Source organism: Gymnodraco acuticeps, unplaced genomic scaffold (assembly GCF_902827175.1).
Source record: "Gymnodraco acuticeps unplaced genomic scaffold, fGymAcu1.1, whole genome shotgun sequence".
Lineage (NCBI taxonomy): Eukaryota > Metazoa > Chordata > Actinopteri > Perciformes > Bathydraconidae > Gymnodraco > Gymnodraco acuticeps.
The window spans coordinates 8,377,302-8,403,495 of record NW_022990271.1 but is presented as its reverse complement, the minus strand read 5'-3'; the positions used below and the strand labels follow the sequence as shown (position 1 = coordinate 8,403,495).

The 26,194-nt window shown below is 39.2% G+C and overlaps 1 protein-coding gene across 4 annotated transcripts in view; it reads left to right on the top strand.

Moving 5' to 3' along the window:
- The window catches only part of nhsb (Nance-Horan syndrome b (congenital cataracts and dental anomalies)), a 53,586-nt gene that overhangs the window by 11,707 nt on the left and 15,685 nt on the right, over nucleotides 1–26,194 (top strand). Inside the window, exon 1 of one of the 4 annotated variants that reach the window (XM_034221383.1) lies at nucleotides 21,598–21,795. The exons of the other annotated variants lie outside the window; for them this stretch is intronic. Within the exon in view, the coding sequence (XP_034077274.1) occupies nucleotides 21,747–21,795 (49 nt within the window). The 5' untranslated portion in view covers nucleotides 21,598–21,746. Of the gene's footprint in view, nucleotides 1–21,597; nucleotides 21,796–26,194 lie in introns of those variants that run through there. 4 annotated transcript variants of the gene reach the window in all.

Below are 26,194 nucleotides of genomic sequence, written 5' to 3'. Positions count from 1 at the left end.
CGTGTGCATGTGTGTGTTACCCAGAAGATTACTCCACTGAGGCCAAGTCCCTACAGATGACATGTGATAGCAGATTAACATATTAAAGTCACAATCCCTATTATTTCCCCTTGTATCAGTGTTTAATCAGTTCATATCTCACAGCTGAGGACTTCTTTACCACTCAGCGTTCCTCTGTGTCACCTCCAGCATAATCTAAAATTAATCACAGCAACTTGGCATATGGTTTGTTATTTATGTGCGGTTGTTTTCGGGTAAGGGTGTTGTGTAACTAAATGGGCTTTAAAACCCAAGGCAAATGTATTTGAGTAGCACCTTTCCTACACAATTTGTAAGACCAGAAATATTCATGTTGTAATAAAGAGCCTGTTTGCCATATTAAAAAATATAAAAATGAAGAGCCTCACATACAATGAATGACAGATTTAAACTAAGTGCCTGTGTCCGGGCAAACCAGACCTTTAATCCATGCGTGTTAAAGTGAAGCGGAGCCATATGGTTCTGCAGTGGATCAGAAGCACTGATCCTGAGGATGATACGGCCCCAGCTGAACCTTTGTGCAGTGCATTTACACCATCTGATGTTTATCGTTGCAGCATGGTCACAGCCCTGATAGCACTGATCACACAAGCGCATCGCTCATTATCACATTTGGTAAACGGCTTAAGCATATTAATGTGGCTATGGCATTTCATTGCCCGCACTGTGCACAATTCTGAGGGAAAATAAACATTGAATGAATCAAAAAAACTAAGACTAGTCTAGGTAGGGTTAGTTTTCTCTTTTCCTATAGTGTCTCACAAGGTGAGGTCTCTCACATATAGGATGTCAGATGCTTTCTTCTCTGCACACAGCTGTACAAAATATACAAATACACTGCTGTAAAAAAAAACACCCGACTCGCATACTCTTACAAAAACACACAGACGGAAATCCATGACCAACACTTGGATGTCCCACAGAAACTGGCTCTCCTCTCATCCTTGGGATAAAAGGGGAGATAATGCATTATACATGTCCTCCTCTCTTCAACTGCTCATTATAGTACAGTCAGAGCCTCTGCCTAAAAACAGGTTGTTTCTAATGAGACCAAGCCTGCTAGATAACCCCATCGCTTTTATCCAAGTGTAACTCAGAAGATGTTCTGGGCGTGAAGATGCCTGCTTCACCATACCGATGTCACTGTTTTTTTGTCACAATGACTAAATGCTGTTTTATTGCAGTGTTTAAATTCATTTTTATACCCAAAACCTTGCCTTTAATTTCTGATTAATATGTATGACTGCAGCGCGAACACTCATCATTTATAGAATATTACAGTATACATTATGCTGTCAGGATAACTTTCTCATTTCATGGGGTGAATCCAGGTAACAGCCATTAATCCTCACTGATTTATTACAGTAAGTCTTTACCCATCTCAGAGGCAGATAAAGAGAAGTTGATTAATCAGGGAAGGATTTTAAACTTTAGGATTATTAAAATTAACATTATGCAAAGGGCTGCAGCTCGGTATCAGAGATGTATTATTTAGTTCAAGCCATCCTCAATACTGAGTTCAGTTTTTTAAAACATGTCATGTACTTACAGCTTAATTGTACATTACACTGAAATGCATTCGTTGTGCACAATTTTAATAATCAACCACTGTCTTTGTGTACTTAACCCTAACCATACAAAATACTTCTGGCTTAAAAAACCAAGTGTTCTTACCCTGTGGTGGAAACTTACTTTAGTAAAAAGTAATAAGTAATAACTTTCTTTTCTCTACCCTTTGTGTTTTCATAGGAGTTCCTCCTTTATGCAGTTAAGTAAGAGGAGTCCAGCACTTCACTTACAGACTCCATATGTTGAGAGTACACTCAGTATATGTTCTCAAAGCACACCGTGGCCATGTGGGCCGTGGTTTCAAAGCCTTTGAACAGATTTAGACAGTAAATACCTTGCTTAAGTCCACAGTAAACTGATGGATTGGATAAGGCTGACACTGATCTCGTTATAGTGTGTCCTTTTGTAGGAGAAGCAGGATTGAGAGCAGGATTGAGTTTAGAGCTCGTTAATAGAGTTCCGATAAAGCCTACTGTGGGAGGTTGGACTTGTTTCCTTATTCTTAACTTTTCAGTCATAGCACAACATTTTATACTTGGATGTTTTTTAAAACAGTAATTTCGCTTTGAAAGCAAACATGTTTGTTGTATCTCAGGTCTTGGAGGATGCAGAGTTTTTACAGTATTGTTTGCATGTTACAAACTATTGAGGCCTATGCAATATTTGGCACTGCAAAATGTTTACGAGTGATTCTTGAAGTTAAAACAATGCTGATGTTGAGATTGAAAACAAGTATGAACTATCAGTTTAACTAACTGTTGTTCACAGTGGTTACACCTATAGTAGACCTATAAATGGTTTTAAATCAGACAAGTTCACTGACTTTTCAGAAACAAGGAAATCTCAAATGTTTCTCCACTAAATCTACTTGAACTCTTGAGATTAAATTAAATGATTAAATGCATGCTAAGTCTCCTGGTATGGTATAAAGTCTGTGTTTGTATCTCCAATTATAAACATATATCATATGATCACAGCTAGTTGCTTGGAGAACAGCTAAAGCAACACATCACATTTTAAGGACAAATGAATACATAGGGTTGGAGTTAGAAATACAAATATATTTCTTCCACTAAAGGCAGATTTATAGTTGTGTGTTAAGGCGTTGCCAATAAGCTGTATACTACACCATTGCTAATATGCACCTCCTCAAAAATGTTACCACACATCTAAGGAGCTAGCCGCCTACTGCACTGCAAAGACACAACGTGTGGAGTGAAAGACTGGGTTTCCTCTCCTCCTACATCATCAGCATGCGTCATCATGTGAGCTTAGAACTTAGACAGAGGTAACATCTCCCCACAGGTACTGATCTGTGATCTGTGATCGAAAACCCTTTGCCTGATAAAAACCTGAGCTACAATCATTGATTGACAGTTGAAAGCTGTCATTCGGTTGGCCTCCAGGATTCAGTCGTTGTTAAGTGCAAAGAAATAAAGAAGAAGCTGTAGTGAAAGCAAAAAGAGATAAAAGTATGACGGGAGTGAAGAAGATAGAAGAGAAGGACACTGTAACTGTTCAGTAGTGTGTGTGTGTGTGTGTGTGTGTGTGTGTGTGTGTGTGTGTGTGAGAGTGAGAAAGAGAGGGGGTAGTGTGTAAGAGAAGGGCAATAATGCCAGGGTTTTTGGAGGAGACTCACTTTTACTGTCACATCGATCAGACTACAGAATCACACACACCCCACTCGTCTCATTAGGAGTCATTGTGGAAAGTAAAGTATTGAAGTGAAGCAATGAGGCTGGCTTTAATTTAATACAGTTTTCGGAATAGTTCCACTATTTTTGGGAGTAAGACTTATCTACTTGTATTTGGAGAAGATGAGTCCCAGGTAAAAAATAATATGCTTAAATTATACTTTTAGAAGAATGTACTAAGTACACTTTTAGATACATTTGCTATTTTGGTCACATTCAAGTATACTAAAGTGTACTCAAGTAGTACTGGAGTACTACTTAATCATTAGTTGAGTATACTTGAAGTGTAAATAGTGTGCTAAATTGGCACAACTTTTTGTAAACTTTAAGTGTACTAAAGTACACCAGTTAAAATCATGATTTATGTGCATTCGAAACACACTTCAAGCACTTGTATTATATCACCAGTGTGTTGGAAATATACTTAAAAGGGCATTCGTGTGCATTCGAAACATGCTTTAAGTATAATTGTATTGTGTTAGGGAAATAATTGTCCTAGACTCCTAGATATGACGTACAGGACCAACCCTGACGTCTGTTTATCTCCTTTAAGGACATAGGCTGCTTCAGCCATAATGTTATTGTTCCCATTCTGTGACCGGTCAACACTGGGTCACAGATGGTCTTTGTTGTGGGTGCACTGGGACACTTCCTTCTTTGTTGTTTGTGGACTTCAGGGTATGACATATTCGAGGCCATACGTGGCGGAAGCTGGTAACTCAGTGTGCCCAACTGTCTAAAGCTATCTTATCAAAATATGTTGATTACTCTGTGAAACCAGTTAAATGGGCTGGCAAGAGAGAGGCTCCAGAATTGACGTGGCAACCCACCCGTGCAGTCTCACCGTGACTGCTGTGACTTGTGATGTGAATGCTCCGGCCGAAACTCCAATAAATCATCAGTGTTTTGACATCAAAGCTCCTGCTCTACCTTGTCTCCTTCCTGAGTCGGTGACTCCCATGCAATTGCTACACAGAAGTTTCCTCTACATATTGTATCACCAGTGTGTTGGAAATATACTTAAAAGGGCATTCAGCTCAATTCATAGTAATTCATAAGTGTGTTTTCAACATACTATTATCATACTTATTCAAGCACACCTGTTATATTTCCAATTAACTTCAAATGCACTTTCTGACTGTATTTAATACTTTTAAATTGTGCTATTATGATAATAAAAATGTATTTATAATAAGGTTCTATCACAATTGAAGCACCATAAATCCATGTATTTTAAGTATAATGTTATTATACTATAATGTAGAAGTGTATGGTATCACTGCTTATACTACAGAATAGAAGTGTATTTTACAATAATGTTACCACTGCAAGTACTGGGTTATGTGTTACAGAAGCATACTTACAATACATCACTATTATACTTCATACACTTTAAGCTACTTCCGGATACCACTTAAGTACACACCAAGTGTGCTATTCTGTTTCATGACAAATTGCACTTCAATTATGAGAACAACATCATTTTAATGACATAAAAACAACAACAAAACAAAAAACGTGTTTATACTAAATTTAACAATTCACAAAACATGATGGCTAAACAGACTAACTAATTTGCAAAGTCTATATAAACTAAATGGTGACCATCAGTGAGGAGTAACGTTGTTTGTATATCTCTCGTTGTTGCATTTCCTCCGCAGCAGCAGGGCCCGGATCGCACTCACCTCGGTGCCCTGAAATGTTTCTCTCACGGTGTCTTACAAAACAGGAAGGAAGCATGGGATTTAATACATAGACAATATATTAGATTGAAATCCATTCATAATGATAACATTAATACAGAATATCTGTACCTATAATGGCATTGACTTTCTCCGGGTCAAGGGTCTCGGCGGTTTTCCCCTTCCCAGTAAGGGTAGACTTCGCCAGGGTCTCTTTCCCAAAGATTAGCGTTGCTAGTTCCTGGGCAAAGAGAGACATCCTTCTGTTGCCTAATCTGTGGAAGAGGCGTGTGGAGACCTGGACGGAGGAGTTGCCTAGGAACATCTGTAAAAACAAAGAGACGGATTAAAACAAGATAAATTACAAATATTGTACCTGTACCATCAAATGAACTTGAATGCTTTGCTATATTTTAAACACACTGGAGATATAATATAATAGTCATGCAAGTGTATTTCTAATGGCAACAAAACATATTTGTAATGGTAAATGGACTGTAGTTGTAGAGCGCTTTATCTGGTCAGCAGACTACTCAAAGCGCTTTTACACCACATATCACATTCACACACTGATGGCGGAAGATAAACCCTCAGAGGTAACACATTCACTCACATCCACACACCAATGCACAGCATTCTGAGCAATTTGGGGTTAGGTGTCTTGCTCAGGGACACAACAGCGCATGGCTGCCGGTGGCGATCGAACCACAGACCTTCCGATTGGTAGCTGACCTGCTCTACCACAGCCTTCCCCCGTAATCAAGTCAAGGTGTACTCAAACAGTACTCGAGTACACTTCTGTATATTATGTGGGGCAGCTCTCGTCTTGGCTTCAAGGGTGTGAAAATACAATTCCATTGATCCGCAGTGATTAATTTTGTATAGAACAATAGCAATAGAGTATCATTACTATGTAGGTCATACCAAGTCATTACTGCCAGTATTGCGACCAGTTTGCTGGGAGTCACCGTGGCCACTACTGGAACAAGATCCTGATGAGGACGACCCTGAAATGTTGTCCAGTGCTGTCTTCATGGTAGCCACCAATCTTGGCATCTCTAAAAAGTGGGTATAAAAAAGTATCCAGGTGTAAATAACAAATTCAGACATAAAATAGTGTCAACCGCAAAATACTAAATACTATGATTGACCATGGTGCATTCCAACAGTCCTGATTTCTGAAATTACGCTCTTTCTTTTGCATTTGTTTACTGTTGTATAAATGCAATAGATAGTTTATTTTCAAATTTGTAACATGTGGGAAGTCGGGTCGGGTCTCAAAATAAATGTGGGAATTCATGAATTTGACTTCACATTCAAATGATTGCAGGTGGAGCTTTAATCGGATATATTGTATGTGCAGTTTTGATAAGAAATAAGGGTATCTTTATTTTGAATTCTGTGCTAAAGTGCGTTAGCATATCAAATATCGGTTATCGGTCTCCTTGATTACGGTACTAATAATCGGTATCGGCCTTGAAATAGCCATATCGGTCGATCCCTAATTCAGGTGGCTGCAGAGCTAACCCAGGCATCACTAGCATGCACATGCACCAACCCACCTTTCAGTGCCTCCAACGTTTCCAGATCCAATTCCACCCAGACCTTCTGTGGTTGCTGCTGGCACGCTGGCTCCTTCTGTGGAAGGATGCAAGTGTCTTCCTCCTCCTCATCTTCCTCCTCCTCACTGGTCACAAAATAACATTTGCGAATCCAAAATGAGAAAAAGAATTTTAGTGCAAATGTCACACCACACTGTAAAACGTATATGGGAAACACTGCACATCAATTTGAAAAAAACAGTTAAATATTTAGACCTACAAATGGTTGCTTTTTGATCTGCTCAAACAGGTCAATCGAGGTGACATCAGAATCTGAAGAGTGTTGAGGTGATTCAGATGTCACCTCTTCTGAGGGCTTGGAGGTTCTCTCAGCCAATCTCTTGAGCTGTCCGCCCATGGCAGTTACCATCTGTGAACCAGACTGACAACATACATCATGTTTGAGTGTGCCTTGGAAAATTACCACCCAAACACCAGGCTTAACGCTTGTAACTTAAAACAACATTTCACCCACATTACATTTCCTCATATTAAGACTACACTTTTCCATGAATCCACAGACGTTGCATGTATTTAAAAAGAGCATTTGGTAATTGTAGGATGAAAATGTAGTGGCCTCAAAATACAAAAAAACATGCGTTATAACAAAAAGCTATAGCTGTCAATATCATTCAAGGTGAAACGGAAAATTATTTGTCAGTGAATATTAAAACAATAAACAAAATCAGTCAATGTCATTCCATTCAATCACAAACTATCAATCATCAAAACACACCAATCAAACTTACTGCCTTTCCTTGGTTTGTTTTTTGTACAGCCTCCTTCACATTTGTGACTGTACATGTCTTTCTTCTGCTGCCTCTTTTCTGGGACTCGGCTACCGAAAATATGTCCTCCCCTCGGATGTAAGCATCCCGCTTTTGAACCACTTCTTGGTAGACTTCTGTGAACAAGATCCAGTTCATTCTGACATTACAAAATGTAAGCACTTTTTCGTGCACTATTGTTCACACTGATACACACACCATATACAGGGTAAAATGTCAATTATAGTGCCCATCCAAAAAACAACCATTATTTAAAGTAAAAACCACCCTTGAATGATGGGATAGCAGACTAAAAGCTTTAGGAATCCCAACTATAACATATAATATGTACCCTGTATCAAGATTGATGCAAAACAAGTTCAATTTTACCTTTTTAGAGAGATTTAGAAGAAAAAAACCCACTTTGGGGTCATTTGGGTGGATTTGACCTATCTCTGGCCCCCCTTGTTCGATTTTGATGATTGACATCTCTTTTTAACCTTTAGAGCCAATAGAATCGAGGGGACGTTCCTAAAATCCATCTAAACATGACCCATTGGTGAATGAGTGCTGCACCCCTGAACCGGAAGCTGCGATACGCTCTGGCTGCTATCATTAGCAGCTAATATGAAATATCCGGTTTTTATATAAAAATTGAATGAAGTATTATCAGTAATACTTTCTAAGTGACACAGACACATAGGACTAACCTTCAGCCGCGTTTTTATCGTTTTATAATATTAAAATAATAAGTAATAAGGCTATTTTTTACGGTGAGTTCTGGGCTAAGTTTGTTAGCATTTTTTCGCTCAGGGCTAATTTAGATGCTTCTTGTGAGACTTGTGCTTTGATTCGGAAAAAATGGTTCATATCTTCAGTTAGCTGAGTTTATAACCGTTAACTGAGTATGACACATTAATTAAGGTTAAGGTTTTTAAATATTAAGAAGCCTTGAGAGTGAAAAAACACCGCGCAGGACCCAGATTATGGTTACCCCCGCGTTATTAGCTTCAGTGCAAGGTGAGCACATTCAGTGCCTGCAGGAGCTCACAAGTCCTTATTTGCATATGTGAAAATAACAATTAAGATATTATCTAAGAGATAAATATCCCACACCCCTAATTTGAACATATGTTAACGTTATAATTTACCACCACCTTATACACATTTTTACTGAATAGAGCTTCATAATTGGACTCAAGCTAACGTTAGCTAGCAAGCTAGTTAGCTAGACAATAAAGCAACTCTTTCTACTAGCATTAAGTTATCAGTTACATTTCTAGAGAGACTATAGCCAAAGTTAGCTAACGTTATAAAGATTTTTTCAGAATCATTTAATTTGTATTTGTAACTTACCTGGCTACGAACAGCAATTTGGCTGCAACTGGCTTCGACCCCTTTTGTGGTCGACGTTTGGCAGGCCAAATCACCTCTATCCAGCCTTGCTCCAAATCGAGGTCTTCCCTGCAGGTAACTGTAACTTTTGCAGCCCTGTTTACATCCTTTATGATAGATGTATGTTCTACTCTAACCGACCCGTCTGGGAAATAGAACAGTCCAAATGTTGGTAGGTCCAGCAGAGACATGTTGAATTGTTGTAGACTGGCTGCTCAATTTCAAACAATAACCGTCCGTCCACCGATGCACTTGGCTCCACCACAGTTGGCGCGCAAACTGCTACATTGTGATTGGGCGTCGTGAGTGACCTGCATCACGTGATGCAGGTCCAGTATTATTTGGTTTCAGCCGTTACTTTATAGCCCTTGGTCTGGTTTAACGCTAGCTAGTTGTTGGAGCTAATGACTAACAATTATATATTGTAAATAAACTCATGGCATCACCTGGGCAGATGGTTGCACTTCAAAGGTGCATGCCCTAATATGTAGTTCAGATTCTGTTGCCCGGCCACTTATCCGAAATACGAAGCAGTTTAATGGAATTTATGGTTGTGACTTCTGTTATCAAAGAGGTGGGGGTCCTTATCCATATGTTAGTCCTGAGCCCGGTCTTCGTACTGAAGCTGAGCATTGTGACAATGCCATGAACGCAACACCTCAGCAGCCTGTCATGGGAGTGAAAGGCCCAAGTCAACTAATGAAATTGGACAAATTTCAAATGGTCCAAGGCTTTGTTCCTGAATACCAGCACAGTGTATGTCTTGGGGTTACTAGACAGCTGGCTACTCTGTGGCTGGATTCCACAAACCATCAAAATGGGTGGTACATAGGCACCAAAACTGAGCTGATCGACAAGGAACTTATGGCAATCTTGCCACCGACCGAGATCACAAGAGTACCACGATCTATCAAAGAACGGAAGTTTTGGAAGGCGTCTGAGTGGAGGTCGTTTCTTTTGTTCTATGCTTTGCCTGTTTTGAATGGGATCCTGCCCAAAAAATACTGGAACCACCTTTTCCTTTTGGTTTTTGCCATGTATCATCTCCTGCAAGAAAGGATCAGAGAGGGCGACGTGGCAATAGCTGAACAGGCATTGAAAACATTTGTCAGACAATTTGAGGGGTTATATGGCACAGATAATGTCTCATTTAATGTGCATCTAATTATGCACATTTCTATGAGTGTGAGGAACTGGGGACCTTTGTGGGCCACATCCACATTTCCCTTCGAATCATTTAATGGTACCCTGTTGAAATATTTCAATGGAACAACTTAGGGGGAGGAGTCTCACAAAGAAAGGAGCCACAATAATGCAAAATGCTGATGAGAATATTAAAGATCTTTTCTCTGAACTGCAGGGCAGCAAATGTTCAACTGACAAATCAGTGCCCATGTCAGAGTTTTTGGTAAGTCAGTACAGACAGATCTTTCTGTGTTACACATGCTTGCAATAGAGGAACTACTAGGTGTCAGAGTGAGACAAGCTTCCTACTACTACCGTTTCATTGTGAATGGAATACTGTATCACTCTGACACAAACAGCCGCCTTCAGAAAAGAAAAAACTCTGTTGTAGAGCTGCAGAATGGGACGCTTATCAGAATTCTGAGCTTGGTAGTTTCTGGTACAATACACTGTGTTTTGGTCAAGGAGTTTCTGAAGTCTGGAAGGAAGCTGTGCAGACACAACACTTCATATTGCATCAAGCTTCATGTATGAAGTGTCTGAGTGCAACAATGTGTATGCCATACATCCAGACTCATTGACATGCAAATGTGTCATGATTAAGTCGAGGGAGAAGATATATGTTATCCCTCTACCAAACAACGTTGAACGAGACTGATTTGACTGGACATCAAGGAAGCCTCAAGAACTGATTCAGACTATAGGCTTGATGTAATTCACCGGATAACAAATGAGATTAAATAATGAGCCTATAATGGGAAATTAAGTGTACTAATTTCCAATTCTGTGCACAATGAATTCTGTCATTTTGATGTTCTACTTACTAGTATTTTGTAATGTACGAATCCCTAGTAGATTGACTTGTTAAGTACACACCTGTAGTAGAATGTTGAATGTGATGTACCAATGTGTTTTAGGAACCTGTTCTGAACCTGACATACATAAAGTGCCTTCTGTCAAGTAAGTCTTTGTGCATTAATACATGATGGTAATAGTCCAGACCTATACACTTCCCAGAGGTGTAAACAAAGTACACTATTCACAAGTGTTATAAAATAAACACTTACAAACAAAGTACACTGAAGTACAGTTTAAAATGAACTAACATTAAAGTGCACTGTGTAAGTATACTTATGTACACTTCTAATGGAGTGAAATTCAAGTCTACTTAAATAAAGCATACTAATAGTGTATTACAAATGACTTGCAAATATTGAACTTTTCAAAAGTAAACTAACGTACCACCGTAAGTATTTGCAAGTTAATATACTTTTTAAAAGTACAATGAAGTACAAATTAGAAAAACGTATATTAAAGTGCACTTTTTATAAGAGTACTTAAATACATTTCTAATGAAGTGTATTTAAGTACTTGTTATTAAAGCATGCTAATAGGGTATTACAAAATAGTAAAAAAAGAATTGTACTTTCGATAAGTATACTTAATGACTACTATAAGTATTTGCGATGTAGTACGTATAGCGAAAGTGTACTTACTTGCAATTCACAATACACTTAGTTTCAAGTACACTTTTAATAAGCACACTGAAATACCACTTTAAGTATTTCAGAAATAGTATATTTATATTTAGTACATTAAAATTGAACTAAATTACATCTATTTTGAATTATACTTTTTAAAAGTACATTTTAAACATAATTTCAATTAAGCACAAAACGTAGAAGTATACTTGTATACACTTTTGTATACTTACATTATATTTCTAATACACTAAAGTATACTATTTTTTTACCTGGGGTACCATGTCTCTGTGGCATAAATATGAAGTTAGTAGCTGTTTAGCTTAGCTCAGCACACAAACTGGAAAATAGGGGGACAGCTAGCCCTTTTCAAAGGTAAACAAATCCATCTAACAATACTGGATCAACATTATCACTAATTGAGTTTGCAGCTTTAGCATGGAGCTAAACACCCTTGTGACTGGTGATACACACGTATTACTGGTTAGAAAATAAACACTAATAAACATATTAAAATAGAAGATAAAACAGAGTTACTAAACTAAAAGAGTTCAAATATAAAAGTTGACCGTGATAAATAATATGTAAACTATCTGACATAAAACACTATTGACGGGATAACAGCTAACACAATATATAAGTGGAATCTTTTTTTACATTTAGTGTGCAAGGATGACATATTAAATTAAATATAAATGTAAAATGTACAGTGAGAAGTTATAAGTCCAGTTAACAAAAGAGAAACTATGGAGCAGTGAGTTCTCCGCCAGTCAGAGGTGAGTTGTTATATACTGTAGAATTTATTGTTCACAAAAAACATTGGTTTGCCTGTTTGAGTCTTTAAATTGAACTGAATTTTTCAGATTGATGGCGGGGGGGTTTTGTTACCCTTGGATGGAGCTCAGTTAACTTGCTGCTTGCTCCAGCTTCATATGAAAAAATGTGAAAGCAGTATCAATCTTCTCATCTAACTTCCAGCAATAAAGCACATATGGGTAATAGACCCAGTAGAACATTCAGAAATAACAGCATCAAATGTATCAGATTTACAAAGTGACACATGCTTATCCAAAAAACTGCAGCGGTATTAGTGTTATTTATAATGCAATGACAATATGGGAACAGCATATATTATGGTTGTTGTCTTTGTTCTATATCAGCTCCTGGGAGGAGATTTAAAAAGGGGGCAGGGTATATGTGGAATAAAAGAGGCTGGAATTTTGCACATAATATATTAAAAAAATCTAACTCTGCATACACAATAATTGTATAGGTACTGACACCCACCCACCCACCCACACACACACACACACACACACACACACACACACACACACACACACACACACACACACACACACACACACACACACACACACACACACACACACACACACACACACACACAGGGTGTGCCCAGCATCAGCACTCTCTGTGCCTGCTCTCTTCCTCCTGGTGCGCTTATTGGTGCCTGCTCAATCGGGCCATCCAATCACATCAGGCAGAGCAAGTCTGTGCATAGACTAGCAAATAATCTGCAGTTTTACAATAACACCACCACCATGTCTGTTTCTTTAACGTTCGTATCTCACTCCGTTACCTTACAAAAAGTGATGGATGGTGAATGTAAGTTGCCCCCCGACTTATAGTTCTTACAGATACTTACATCCTTGAACCTTTCCATTTGTATACTACACTGCATATATCCTACCTACATGTCCTATATTATATGTATACATTATGCTATGTATGTGGCTTTGAAAAATGAATCTGTAAAAACTGTTGTTGTTTTCCTGAGCTTGTCATTTAGTAGAGTAGAGGCTTATAAAGCTGTAGTGAATTATTAAGCAGGGTGAATTATGGGGCTGTAGCGAGTGAAAGAGAGAGGGAGACAGTAAGAGAGAGAGAGAGAGAGAGAGAGAGAGAGAGGAGAGAGAGATGGAGAGAGAGAGAGAGAGAGAGGAGAGAGAGAGAGAGACGGAGAGAGGAGAGAGAGAGGGAGAGGGGAGAGAGGAGAGAGAGGAGAGAGAGAGGAGAGAGAGAGAGAGAGGGAGGGAGGGAGGTCTGGACAAAAATAGGTCAACCTAGCAGTGGCAACCCAGGGAAGTAGAAATGATTCTCTCTCTGAGAAGGAGGAGCTTTGTGTGTGTGTGTGTGTGTGTGTGTGTGTGTGTGTGTGTGTGTGTGTGTGTGTGTGTGTGTGTGTGTGTGTGTGTGTGTGTGTGTGTGTGTGTGTGGGTCAGCAGCTCATGGGGTAATGCTAATTCACATCCTACAACAGAGCAATTTAAGAGGAAAGGTTCCCCTGTAAGCCATGAAGGACGGCTAAATGTCAACACACAACTAGATCTTGTACGAAAAACGAGAATACTACGGGCACAAATCATTTGAGGTGTGACACAATCAGCAATGTTGTAATGTTTTTCCATACCCAGTGGTAGAAAGTAACCAAGTTCATGTAATTTACTTCAGAAGAAATGTAAGTACTTTTTACAAATGTATACTTATCCCTTTTTTTAACACCTGTCCAACACAGATGTACATTCATTTATTTTATGTGTATTATATTTTATCACTTTATTTTATCTTCAGCACTAATGTGTGATTTATTTTAAAACTTTATTTAGAGGAGCATTCTTGGAGAATAACTAAGAATTTCATGGTCAACAACTGCTAGACTGTAACTGTTGCTCATATGTATGACAATCAAAACCAGGAAACTTGATAGCACAAGACACAAGAAAGGGTGTGCTATAAAATAATAAATACTTGTTGATACATTTTTCAGCATAACATTATTTAATTTCACTCTTTATGAGGTCTGTGTACGATTTATTGACATTGAACACATCAAGAAAGGCTGGATGTGAAGCACAGAAAAAATATGTTTTTTAACATGACTCACACTATGCCACCAGGATGTTTTATGGTTACACTTTTTGGTTGTTTTAAACTTTTCAAAAAGTTGTCAAAACATTTCAGTTGTATAAAATAAAATAGAATTTAATGCAGATGCTTAAGGATGTCACATAACTGGAGCTAAGGGGCTTGAATCCGCCCCTGGTCGTAAGTACACAACAGTATTTGGCCATACTTTAAGGTGTTTAGTTTGTTGTAGACAGATTCAGTTGAGAAGATCAGTAATACCTAAGGAAACGTAAGGGGGTAATAATGACATGAAAAAAAAATGGTGTAATTGTTTTAAATAGTAACAAAAAGTTACAGTTTTGTTTGTAAGAGAAACAAAACATGTTAAGGTGGGTGGGGTCGTGCTGGGGAGATTTATCATGTATCATCCATTTGCCAGTACATCAAAATAGTTACATTTCTCTAAAATAACCTACATTCATTGCATTATTTTTTCAAATCCAGTCAGACTGCTCAGTTCAAGTCTCTATTTTACCGTCTATATATAATCTGCTGGCTCCTATAGCTGCTGGAAACATCATAATCCTGCTTGTGCTATACTGCAGCGCAGACATAAGCAGTTCAACAAGAGTTCAGGAGAAGACAGGAATGGAGGGGCCTTTTTTGTTTGGTACCGTGATTTTACTCTGTTGTTAATTTTGTATCATTAGAGCACATTTTGGCTGCAGAGGAATAATGCCAGCATTTTATGAGTCCCTCCTGTAGGGAGCACATCTACCAGTTGATACCAAACAGTTTTTTTCGGTAACCCCGCCCTATGTGAGGCCGAGTGTGTAGAGTGACGAATTATGTGTAGTGTGTTCATGTGTGTGTTTATATGAGTACATCTTTGTGTTTCTGCGGCTCTGTGTGTGTATGTAACTATGTGAATTAAACACATTTTCTTATCTGTTTTCTGTGTATTTCTGTGTGTGAAGGGGTGAAGAGGTTTACAATATGTGTGTGTGTCTGCAGAAGTGAGAGAGAAAGAGAGAGAGAGGGAGATAGGAGAAGCATGACCTACATTTGGCAAAGCTCATCGTATGAGCATGAAACTGCCTAACATCACCCCAGAGCTCCGCAGCACACAGCCCTGCGATTGGCTGCTTTCAGCTCCAGCCTGACAACAGCACTGGCATTACCCAGGGGGAGGGGGAGGGGAGAGAGAGAGAGAGGGGAGAGAGGAAGACATGGGGAGGCGGCACATACACTAAATCCAGAAGAAGAAAAGATGCAAATAGATGATTGGATGAAGGGAGAAAATAGATGGAGAGTGAATCAAAGGATCCAATTAGAGACAGTATTGCTCATGAAGGTGTGTGAGTGTGTGTGCACGTGAGTATCTCACATTTAGGGGACAACAATATTTTACACTGTCACATAATGTTTGTCCCTCCATCTGTTTAGGGACAAAATGCTGGTTAAGATTTGTTTTTAGATGTTTCTGGCGATGGCAATGTCGACGGTTTGTCAGTTCACCCCTTTTGTCCACAATGAAAGCTTTGCCATGAAATGTTTTAGAGACATTAATGCTCTCCAGAGGAGGAATCTGATTTTGGCGATTCTGTGAATTTTCCACTAGTGCTTCCATGCAGTTCAAATGTGTGGTTTTGATTGAATTATTTCAACAACCAATGTTCCTGAGCTTTCACTCTGCAAAAACAATTCTCCACCAATCAGGTTGTGCAGAATAGGCTAAGTTGTGCCTATATAGAATATTATAAAAAAACAACAGCATGGAGGCTCAACACTTCAATAGAAATTGCAAACTCAATTACTAATAATTTCTACCCTGACAAAGGCAGTGCAAATCAGTAGGGCTCAAAAATAAGGATTGCCCAGCCTGGGTCAAGTAAGATGCCAAATTGGATAGTGCATTACATCGAGCAACTCACTTGGTGCCAATCATTATCTGACAATAACCAATAAAAGTGTGCGATCAGTCGCTGCACCTCTATAAGGCCACATTGGCAACAACAAATCTGTGTTGAAATCGGCAGAAGAAAACCTAGTAAATGCTTTATCACTTCTTCCTAATTTCAGTTGAAAGTTGCACATGCACAGTACCGGTCGGGCAATGATAACCGTTAATACAGACATTGAAAAAGACAATTTGTATCAATGCAAGTAAAAATTAACGTTGCCAAGTAAATATCTAACAAATATGCTTAACCAGGCAAATACAAATAAAAAGATTTTAACCCTAACCACTTGCACAAGAAAAGCCTTAGACATGTGACATTCACAGCCAAGCATTTTGCATTCCCTTGTATATTCATCACACCCCTGGTGGGTGAATGACTTTAGTCTTTAAGATAAGGTTTAAGTGTATTATATGCCAACGGCTTGAGGTATGCATGTAGTGATACGTATGTTATGGAATATATGCAAGTCAGTGTAATGTAGTCCTAAGTGACAAAAACAAGTGTGTGTGTGCACATCCTAAATGTTTGAATGTGGATGCTGAGTTTAGTGTCTTTGGTCATGTGAGTTGTCACAATAGAGTGGGGATTTGCAGCACGGCACCTCCAGAGCTGACACCCACACACACACACACACACACACACACACACACACACACACACACACACACACACACACACACACACACACACACACACACACACACACACACACACTTCCTCTTCAGCCTCTGTGTAACACTGTCTCTCTTTCTTTCTCTCTCTCTCTCTTTCCCTGAGATCCCCAGGCACAAGGCATTATGGGAATCACTCTGGCATGGCTCTCGCTCTTCACAGCTTTAAGTCTATGGAAGTTGTTTCCATAGAAACGACTTCGTTCACTCAGTTGATAACTGCTTGATGGTTTTTAAAGCTATAGAAAAGTGTCCTCGCCCAACATAAACCTCCTCCTCCATAGCCCAACAACAGAGTATGTGTCACTGTAGCCTCATTGATCCATTTATTATAGGAACTGAAGCGTCAGTATTGATGATGCCAGGCACGCATTAACAACCATCATTGGAGAGAGAATTATTTAGTGATTTCTACAAATTATATAATTGTGTAACCACAGTAATAAAATTGTGGTTTTGCAGTTAAGGTGGTATATTTTAGGGAAAGAAAACTTGTAAAATGAAAGTCAGAGCTCAAGTGCTATAGGAGACAAGCCGGGGACATTTGGTAGGTGATGTGTTTAATGAACATGCTGCATAGCTTCAGTTGTTTCAGTAGCAGAAGACCGCCTCCTGTCGTCAGATACGGTGTCGGTGTTTCCTAAGTTGCCTCAGAAGCCTTTTATATCCCTTCCCATTCCTACCACATACATACACACACACACACACACACACACACACACACACACACACACACACACACACACACACACACACACACACACACACACACACACACACACACACACACACACTAGGACCAGCGGTAGGAGTCTTCCTCAACACACGCACAGCAGGAGATCGCCATCTCCCAGCATATGTGCCGGTTTCCATGGAGACACGCAGTTAAAAATAACATGGGCGATGGCTTGTCTCGTGCGATTCCACCAACATGGCTGAAGTATTAACTAAACACGCACACACACACACACACACACACACAAGCCCAGAATAATGCTGGCTGAAGTCTGTTTGACAGGCACACGCACACACAGAACAATATGAAATCACACACACTTTTCTATCGTCATGTTGGCATGATGGTGACTGTCTTCCCGCCCTCTCACTGCTGGCCTATCCAGAGATGATATCAGATGTTAAGTTGTGAGTTGAAAACAAGACGCCTCTTGTGAACTAAACCTGAATATACCACCTTACGTTGAGCCATGGTGTAGTTAGTGGAGAACTACTCTTTGTTGTTTATGGGCTTTTAAGATATAACTATCAAAACCAAATAGCGAAGATGTGTTATGCCGGGTTCAGAACATTTCGGTCAGTTAAAATGGTCACCATCTTGTTGTGACTTGACCTGGAGGCATGAACATCTATATGTAGACCCCTGACCAATCAGAGCTTGGCATCATTCATTTTCTGCAAGAAATTCCAACATGCCCGTCATAGGCTTCTATTACACTACACAGGATCAAACATAACATAATAAATGTATTATGGTGATTTAAAAAGAAAACTGTGATTTAGGGTAGTGTTCTTTCATCAAACTTAAAAAAGAAGCAGAATCTAAAGACAGCAGTCCAACATTGGGAGCTGCATGTAAACCCAGAGTGGACTTATTTAACAAAACAAGTTACTGTAAACGTGTGACCTGAAGAAGTTTAGTGGTCAGGGTTATTCACAACAAATCCATGTGAACTAACTTATGCAAGCAAACAAATGTACAGCGTTTCACTTATCGGGCATATTAGTCCATCCGAACCCAAAGACCCCTCTGGTACAGGTCTCTGTTTGTCGCTTTGCGTGTGTTTTTGTATTTAAACCTAAAATCATTCTAATTTGTTAGCATGTTTCCAAACCAACATGCTAACAAAATAATTATTTTCGACCAAATAGAATGGAACGTTACATACAGTCTATGTTGTACATATACCCCCCAGATTACTGCCTCTTTAGGAACAATGCTGCAATATTGATGAGGATTGGGGAAATACAGAAGAGGGGAGGCCCTACAACAACATGAGATGATAACACATTCATCTCATGCTGCTTCTTTTCTCCATTGACAGAAACTAAGTTGACTTGTTCTGTTAATGATTGTGGTCCTTACATTGAATTATATAGGTTTTAAACTCCTCCCTTCCAAACAGCTACAAAATGCTGCCTGAATTTCCAAGTGCATATTTCATTTTAGCACTACCACTGATACTTTAAAAGTCTACAAGGAATAGAACATACAAATACTTTGTAATCAATACACGTAATATTTACTTCCCCCCTTTTAATTTGGCTTATTTTTAAGTATAGGTAAATACACAAATTGAGTTTAGCTAAACCATTCGCATAAAAATATGTGAGTGGTTACAATTATCTCATTGAACTCAGACTGAGCCTTTTTATCATGATTATTTTTAAATAATTGTTTAATAATAATTCATTTCAGGGTTTTTTCAGTGTAGTTGGCTTTAAAAATGTGTTGGTACACAACATGAAAATGATATTGATTCTCTCAACTTTCAAAAATATAGCAAATAAGCTACTAGATTTGGATTTACTCTCTGTTTGAAGAGATTCTGAAAGTTTCAGGAAAAAAAGTTCACTCACTTTTTGTCCTGATCCATTTATATAAAAACCTGTCTGAAAATGAGCTGATCAGATTTTTGCCAACGATTTGTTGGCTTGTGTAACCATTAGCCAATAATCAAACAAGGTAGCCCCTTTAACATATAGAAACTGTGAAAACACATGGCAGCACTCACATGTCAACCGTGCAATTCCATGATGTTATTCTCACTCCACACATTGCCATTCATACAGCTTTGTTTCTAAATCACCGTAGTGGTTATTATGTACCACTAGAGGGCAGCACAGGAACACAGTCAGTGAGTGGAGTCTGTTCAAATTCATTAAACAGCGAGTGCAGAGCCAGGAAATAATCCTTTGAACATTTAACCTGCTTATGTTGATATTTTCTCTGGCTCTTTGGGCTCTCTGTGACATGGCGGGTGCTATAAATAAGACTTTTGGATGTATTGTCAGACACTGTAACTCACCTCTGCTACAGGTACAAAAAGGCGTCAAACCCTTATAGAAGTGTGCACACACGCTTGTTATAGCATGAATGTGGTGCAGGTCAGAGGGGCAGAAAAGGGATTGAGGAGGGTGGCAGAACAATAGTGCAGGTGTGCAGCTGGGGAAAGAGGGATGGGAGAAGGGAATGGGGGTAGTATGATTTATTAATTTAGTGTGAAAGGAGGACACAGACATAAATAGAGAGAAAAACCGAGGGTGAGGGACCGCATGAATAGCTGTTGTATAAAGAGCTAACACATCATGGAGATTCTTACAGAAAAACAAGTTTGTAAAGTGTTTTTTAAGTGACATAAAAGATTATACTGATTAAGTGATTTGGCCTAAACTCCCAAGACAGGACTAACCACTATCCAAGAGGTTAGGTCCAGCTCATATGTGGTTGAAAGGTCTGTGATCCGGCCCTGATGCTTCATAGATCACTCAATACTCTGACTGACAAACAACCCAAGGGACAACAAGCTATTAAAGGCCTCCCAGCAGTCCTGTTGAGAGAAACTGCTGCAAATAACTGAGGCCAGCCACGAGGATTGTCCGTGCATTTAATATTCATGACGGCGTTCTGCTCCTTTTGTGCTGATGTTGACCACTGCGGTGAATCGCGTACAGACACGTGGTGTAGCCTACTGCATGCATGTGTGTGTGTGCTGATATATTTGGTGTGTCTGTGTCGTCCCCGGCGGGAGGCTGAAAGCTCCTCGAGCAGACTGCCAGCTCCGCCAGCTCTACTCCAAAATCAGTGAACTGCCAGAGCTCCAGATTACAGCAGATTACCGGGCAGGGTGCTCGTACACTCTCTCTGTTTGTGTGTGTGTGTGTGTGTGTGTGTGTGTGTGTGTGTGTGTGTGTGTGTGTGTGTGTGTGTGTGTGTGTGTGTGTGTGTGTGTGTGTGTGTGTGTGTGTGTGTGTGTGGGTGGGTGGGTGTGTGTGTGTCATTTTATATTGCAACCACATGAGAACATTGACTACTCATTAACAGTGTACACAAAGACCACGTTTCCTTGATGAGACACTGAATGATAATGAGAATATTTAGAATGCAACTTTTCAAAGTATCCCCTGAAATGTCAGTGTTCATTACATTTTTTACCTTGAAATAATTGTATTTGTGGCAACACATCAAGCCAGCTCTCTCACACACACATACTTTCTAAAATCACTACTCTTTGGTGGCAGCAATGGAAGGAGTGAACACGTGATACATATTCCCAGCATGGATTAATACATTAATACTTTGTGGCTGCAAGCCCCCCTCCTTCCACATATAACTGCATCAAAAAGAGATTACGGTCAGGGACAGGGGACAGGCCATGCCCAGGCAGGATCCTACCATCTGACACCAGGGGACGGGGGTGACTCATAAGAGACAGGACAGAAAAGTGTTTTGAGTTTGTGATGAAGTGTAGGCGCATCATTCGTAGTGAGTGCAATGGATCTTTCAGCGAGGTCATTGTGTCCACATGACTCACAGACGAAGGAGAAATATGTGTTTTTAGTGACGTGTTGGGTCAGCTGAAGGGAGGAGAGCGCAGGGACAGCAGGTGGGTGGGCGAGGAGGTGGTGGGGGAGGGTCTGTGTCTGCAGATGTTGCTTGTCTGGATGTCGGGTTTGCACAGGAATGTTTCAGAAAAAGTCTGCAGGAGTGAATATTGAGAGACAGATGACAAGCAGTCTGCAGGAGAGAGGAAGGAGCGACAGAGAAAGACAAATAAGGGGAGAAGAAGAGGAGAGAGTAGACAGCTGCTGACCATGGCTCTGGCTTGTCTGGGTCTAGGCTGCGTCCCTGTGCGATCCAAAGGTACTGTCTGCAGCATCAGTTTGTTCCTTAGAACCTGTGTAGTTCCTGTCATCACCGTTATTCAGTAAAATGACTTTTAATGAATGTGCCTGTAGTGTCCTGATGTTACGCTGTGGCATCATTGTCACAAACAGGAGAATCGCTCAGTCTGTTATATGGTACTAAACTTAATCACAACCATCAATGCATTTTCAATAAGATATTTGAAGTCATTATTATTTATAAAGGTATTTTATGTGCTAACTACAACATTGTTCTGGGCATGAGGTGGTAAAAGTAAGATTTAATGAAGTGTTCCAATCCCTAGGTGTTGTAGATATCAACTATATAATTCTGAATATTAGAATATTTTATTAGATACTCAAGTCATCTGGAACACATTCATTTAAAAGGAATGAAAATGTAATGTTTCATTTATTGCTTGAATATTACATTTTACAGTGTAAACATTTAGAGTGACAATCATTAGTAAACCAGTTGCATAATGTATATAGACAGTAACTTAATCTGCAACCATTTCTAATCAGTTATTACATCATTTTAGTTGTCTTTTTTGTACCAAGAAATGGCAATAATTTACTGGCTACAGTCCTACAGAGAATACTTCCTGGTTATCTTCTAATATCTCAATAGTCCTCTAATAGTAAACTGAATCTACAGTATCTGAAATGTAAACTGTAGGAAGCTGTGAGGGGCCTTCATCACTATTGTTTGCCATTTTATTGATCAAGGATGGGAGAAAATAATCTGTAGCTTGTAGTTTCAATGAAGAGTTAACAAGGTGATACAGAACAGACAATGTGGTGGAGTTGGGAAACTGCATGTTAAAAGCAAGATTTTAAGCTTTGATGTTATGTATTGTTTATGTATTGATCCTATCTATTTATCTATTTTCAACAGTTGCATTTGACTTTATGCTCTGCCAGCAGAGAGTAAAACACTATTATTCCTGGAAATTGAAAGCAATGTTCCTGTAAAAGTTGCAACAGCTTGAACATGGCTGACTCTTACAGCTGATATCAATATAAAACATGAAAATACTGTTGTTGATGAGGTGCTGCGTTGTGTGACTGCTGAGGCGTTGCAGGCAACCTCACAGTGCAGAGTTTTCCTCTGCACAACTGGCCAGCTAGTGTTCCTTATATAACAGCTGTCTACTATGACAAGATTCTGCAGCTACTGCCACAGGGAGTGTGCTGCCTGACCCAGATACACCCTAATACATTCTCCACTAATGACTTACATTCACTCACATCTGGACCAGAGAGGGATACAATCATTATATAGCTGCACCAGAAAGAGAAAGAGCAATATTAAAGCAGGAACATGTGGATAATTAGCGTTCTCTTTTTCAAATTTCATGGATGACTATGTCTGGTTGGGATGTTTTTTATAGTTTGTTGGCTACAGCTGGAGCTTTTTACCACCTTTATGTGGTCTGCAGTAAACATCATACCATTATTGTATTTTTTTTTTTATAGTTCTTGTTCTCTACCACCTTCTTTGTCTTCTTTCCTAAAAGTGGGTGGATCTAGGCAACCGTAAAAGCTCATATCAGCCAAGGCTTCCAGATAAAACTCATTCACTACTCATGTAATAAAAATTAGACCCATTAGCCAGATGAGTCTGAAATGGTGCCATACAAAAATAAACTTTTACATTAAAGCCAATAACTCACCCACTGTAAATCACACACTTAAAAAATCTTGAAGTGTTCAAACTGATGAGATGGCTTTCCTGGCACGCGCCTCATAAGGGCTTTCTTATTTTTCAGCAGACTAAATCTTTGTTCGTTTATGTTTATGTGAATCCCCATTGTTGCAAATAAGAGGCTTGGTTTTTAAATGCTGTAATATTTTTCCAGTACATTCCCTTTGCCTGTTTATATTCAGGTTGTTCAACATAAACACCCGTGCACTTTCATCTACCAAGTTTCAGCAGCACAGAAAGGATCATGTTTAGTGTATATCAATGAATCCATCCTTCTATTGATTATTACATCTGCCGATCTGTCCAAGTGAACTGTGAGCAGAGAAGCCTAAATATATTTTACATAACTCTTTAAGGTCATCCCTACGCACTGCCACTCCCATTGGATGTGCTAAAACACCTCAAACTGAAACCGAGGGACATCCTTAACAGGTGCCCAAACCACATGCAAACCCCCTTTCTGCACAAGGCAGTCCTTGGACATAAAGGTCCTTGGAGTAGGTGTTTTCTAGACAATTGGTTTGATTGCAAGTGCATTTGGCCTTGTTCTGGCCCAGGAGAAATGTATACCTGTAGTCTTGGAGGGCTGAAGGAAGAGTGAAAAGGTGGCCTCTACAGGAGCTAGACATAAAAATAACTATTTTTCAAACGGTGTACAATTTTAGACAGTCTCTCATGGAGGACACTCAAAGTGTCCCGGTCAGCCTGTCCTCCTACAAAAAACGAACATATAGGCCGATTGTTCATGCCCTTATTACGACCCAGAGACACGTTTGAAAGTGTATGTTGTTTCTTACACGACCACTAGAGGTGCTCTAGTGGTGTAAGAAACAACATGCTCCCGGCCCGTTCATTGCAAACGCTCCGGAGGGACGTTATTCACAAATAACCCTCTCTGGAAAATCCTAAATTGTGGAATAGTTTGGCCATTAAAATGCTTTTTGATTCGATTTCTGGCGAGAAGTATATTGTACTCTTAGAATCCACGTCCAGTCGATGTGTAGGATCTATAGTTTGATAGATATTACGAAGATGATTTGAGGTCTCGCCAGGATAACGTGCAGCTTCCATGTAAAGTTAGCGTCAACCCTCACGGGGTGAAAACTGTTTTTCCGGTCTCGAAGTTTTCATAATAAAACCGGACATATTCCCCTCACTGTCAAATGATTACACAGTGATATCTGCATTACTCATCCACTAAAAACATCAGTTTATCCTTGTTAATTACACAATATTGATTGGTTTAAATTGTTTACAATGCTTTTGTGTTTTTAACCTTCGATTCAGAGAAACAAATAGTTTTTTCGGAGTTTAGACACTACAGTTTCCGAAGACACTACACTACCCATAATCCCCAGCTATCGTTTGGGACTACAACATCCACCTTGCTATACAAACCCCGTGATTAGTCATCAAGCCCTGTGATTGGATGTTGGAGTGGCAGTGCGACAAGGTTACGCTGAGCGTCAAACAGCTCTTTGAAATGGAATGGAACCACGGCAGACTTTCCAAAACTGGAACTACACATGCTGGCTATTGTGTGTTTCGCAACATGTTCTATGGCACGTCTCTTTATAAGACGTTTTCATATTTCCCACAATTAGAAGTTGTCAGTATTAAACTGTGTACACCCTGGAGGTTTAGGGGATACGAAACACAGTGGTGTTATCAAATTTAAAACATATATTTAATAAATGGGTGAATTAATATACCCACATGACAGCTAAGGTCAGAATAGCTTTATTTAACAGCTGGTCTTATGTCTGTGACCCCTCCTGTTGTTCATTGATAAGCCTGAAACATGCACTTGTCAAGGTTCAGAGGCACATTTTGCAAATATGGCAGTAGCCATCGATCATCTTAAAATAAGATAAGATAATATATACTTTATTGATCCCAAGTTGGGAAATGTTTTTGTTACAGCAGCATACTACTTTGTTCTACTGGATACCCCCAACGTTTTTTTTTTATTCAAAAGAAGAACTTAACTTAAAGTATTCTTTAATGTTTAAATAAAGCCTTATTAGTTTTGCACATCCTCCTGTTAATATCTTTGGACGTCCTGCACTAAACTGTTTTATTTTAGAGATCACTACAGTATCTTCTTGATATTTTATATTCTATATTTCTATCATGCCTTCTACTTTCCCCCAATTGTGTATGTAGGCTACTCTTAATATTTAAATGTTTTCATCAAATAAAACGTATTCAACAACAAAATTCAATAACGTGCTTTAACCACTAGGCGGTGCGGGTGAAAAAACCAGTGGTGTAGTTAATACAACATAAGAATATCAAACATAATATGACTATTAACATTATTGTGAAATTAAAACAGAACGGTAAAGCAAAATACAGTTTCAGTCTCTCGATTTGAAGCTTATGCATTGTACCATGAACCTGTATAGACCTGTAACAGTCTGCATGAGGAGTTGGAAAATAATAATAATATCTTTAAAAACTACTAAAAAATCCCTTTCTATCAGCTGTGCACCGTTATGGTGTAAATATAACCTATATACCAATTGGATCAAATATAAAAGTCAGCCGAATAAGTGTTGATACTGTAAGGAGACGTATTGTGTGAAAAGAAATGGAAGATGTTGTTTAATTGCTAATATATTTATGATTCACGTCACGTATTCAGTTTTGGCGGCATTTCTTACAGTTTGTCAAAAAGGTCTTCTGA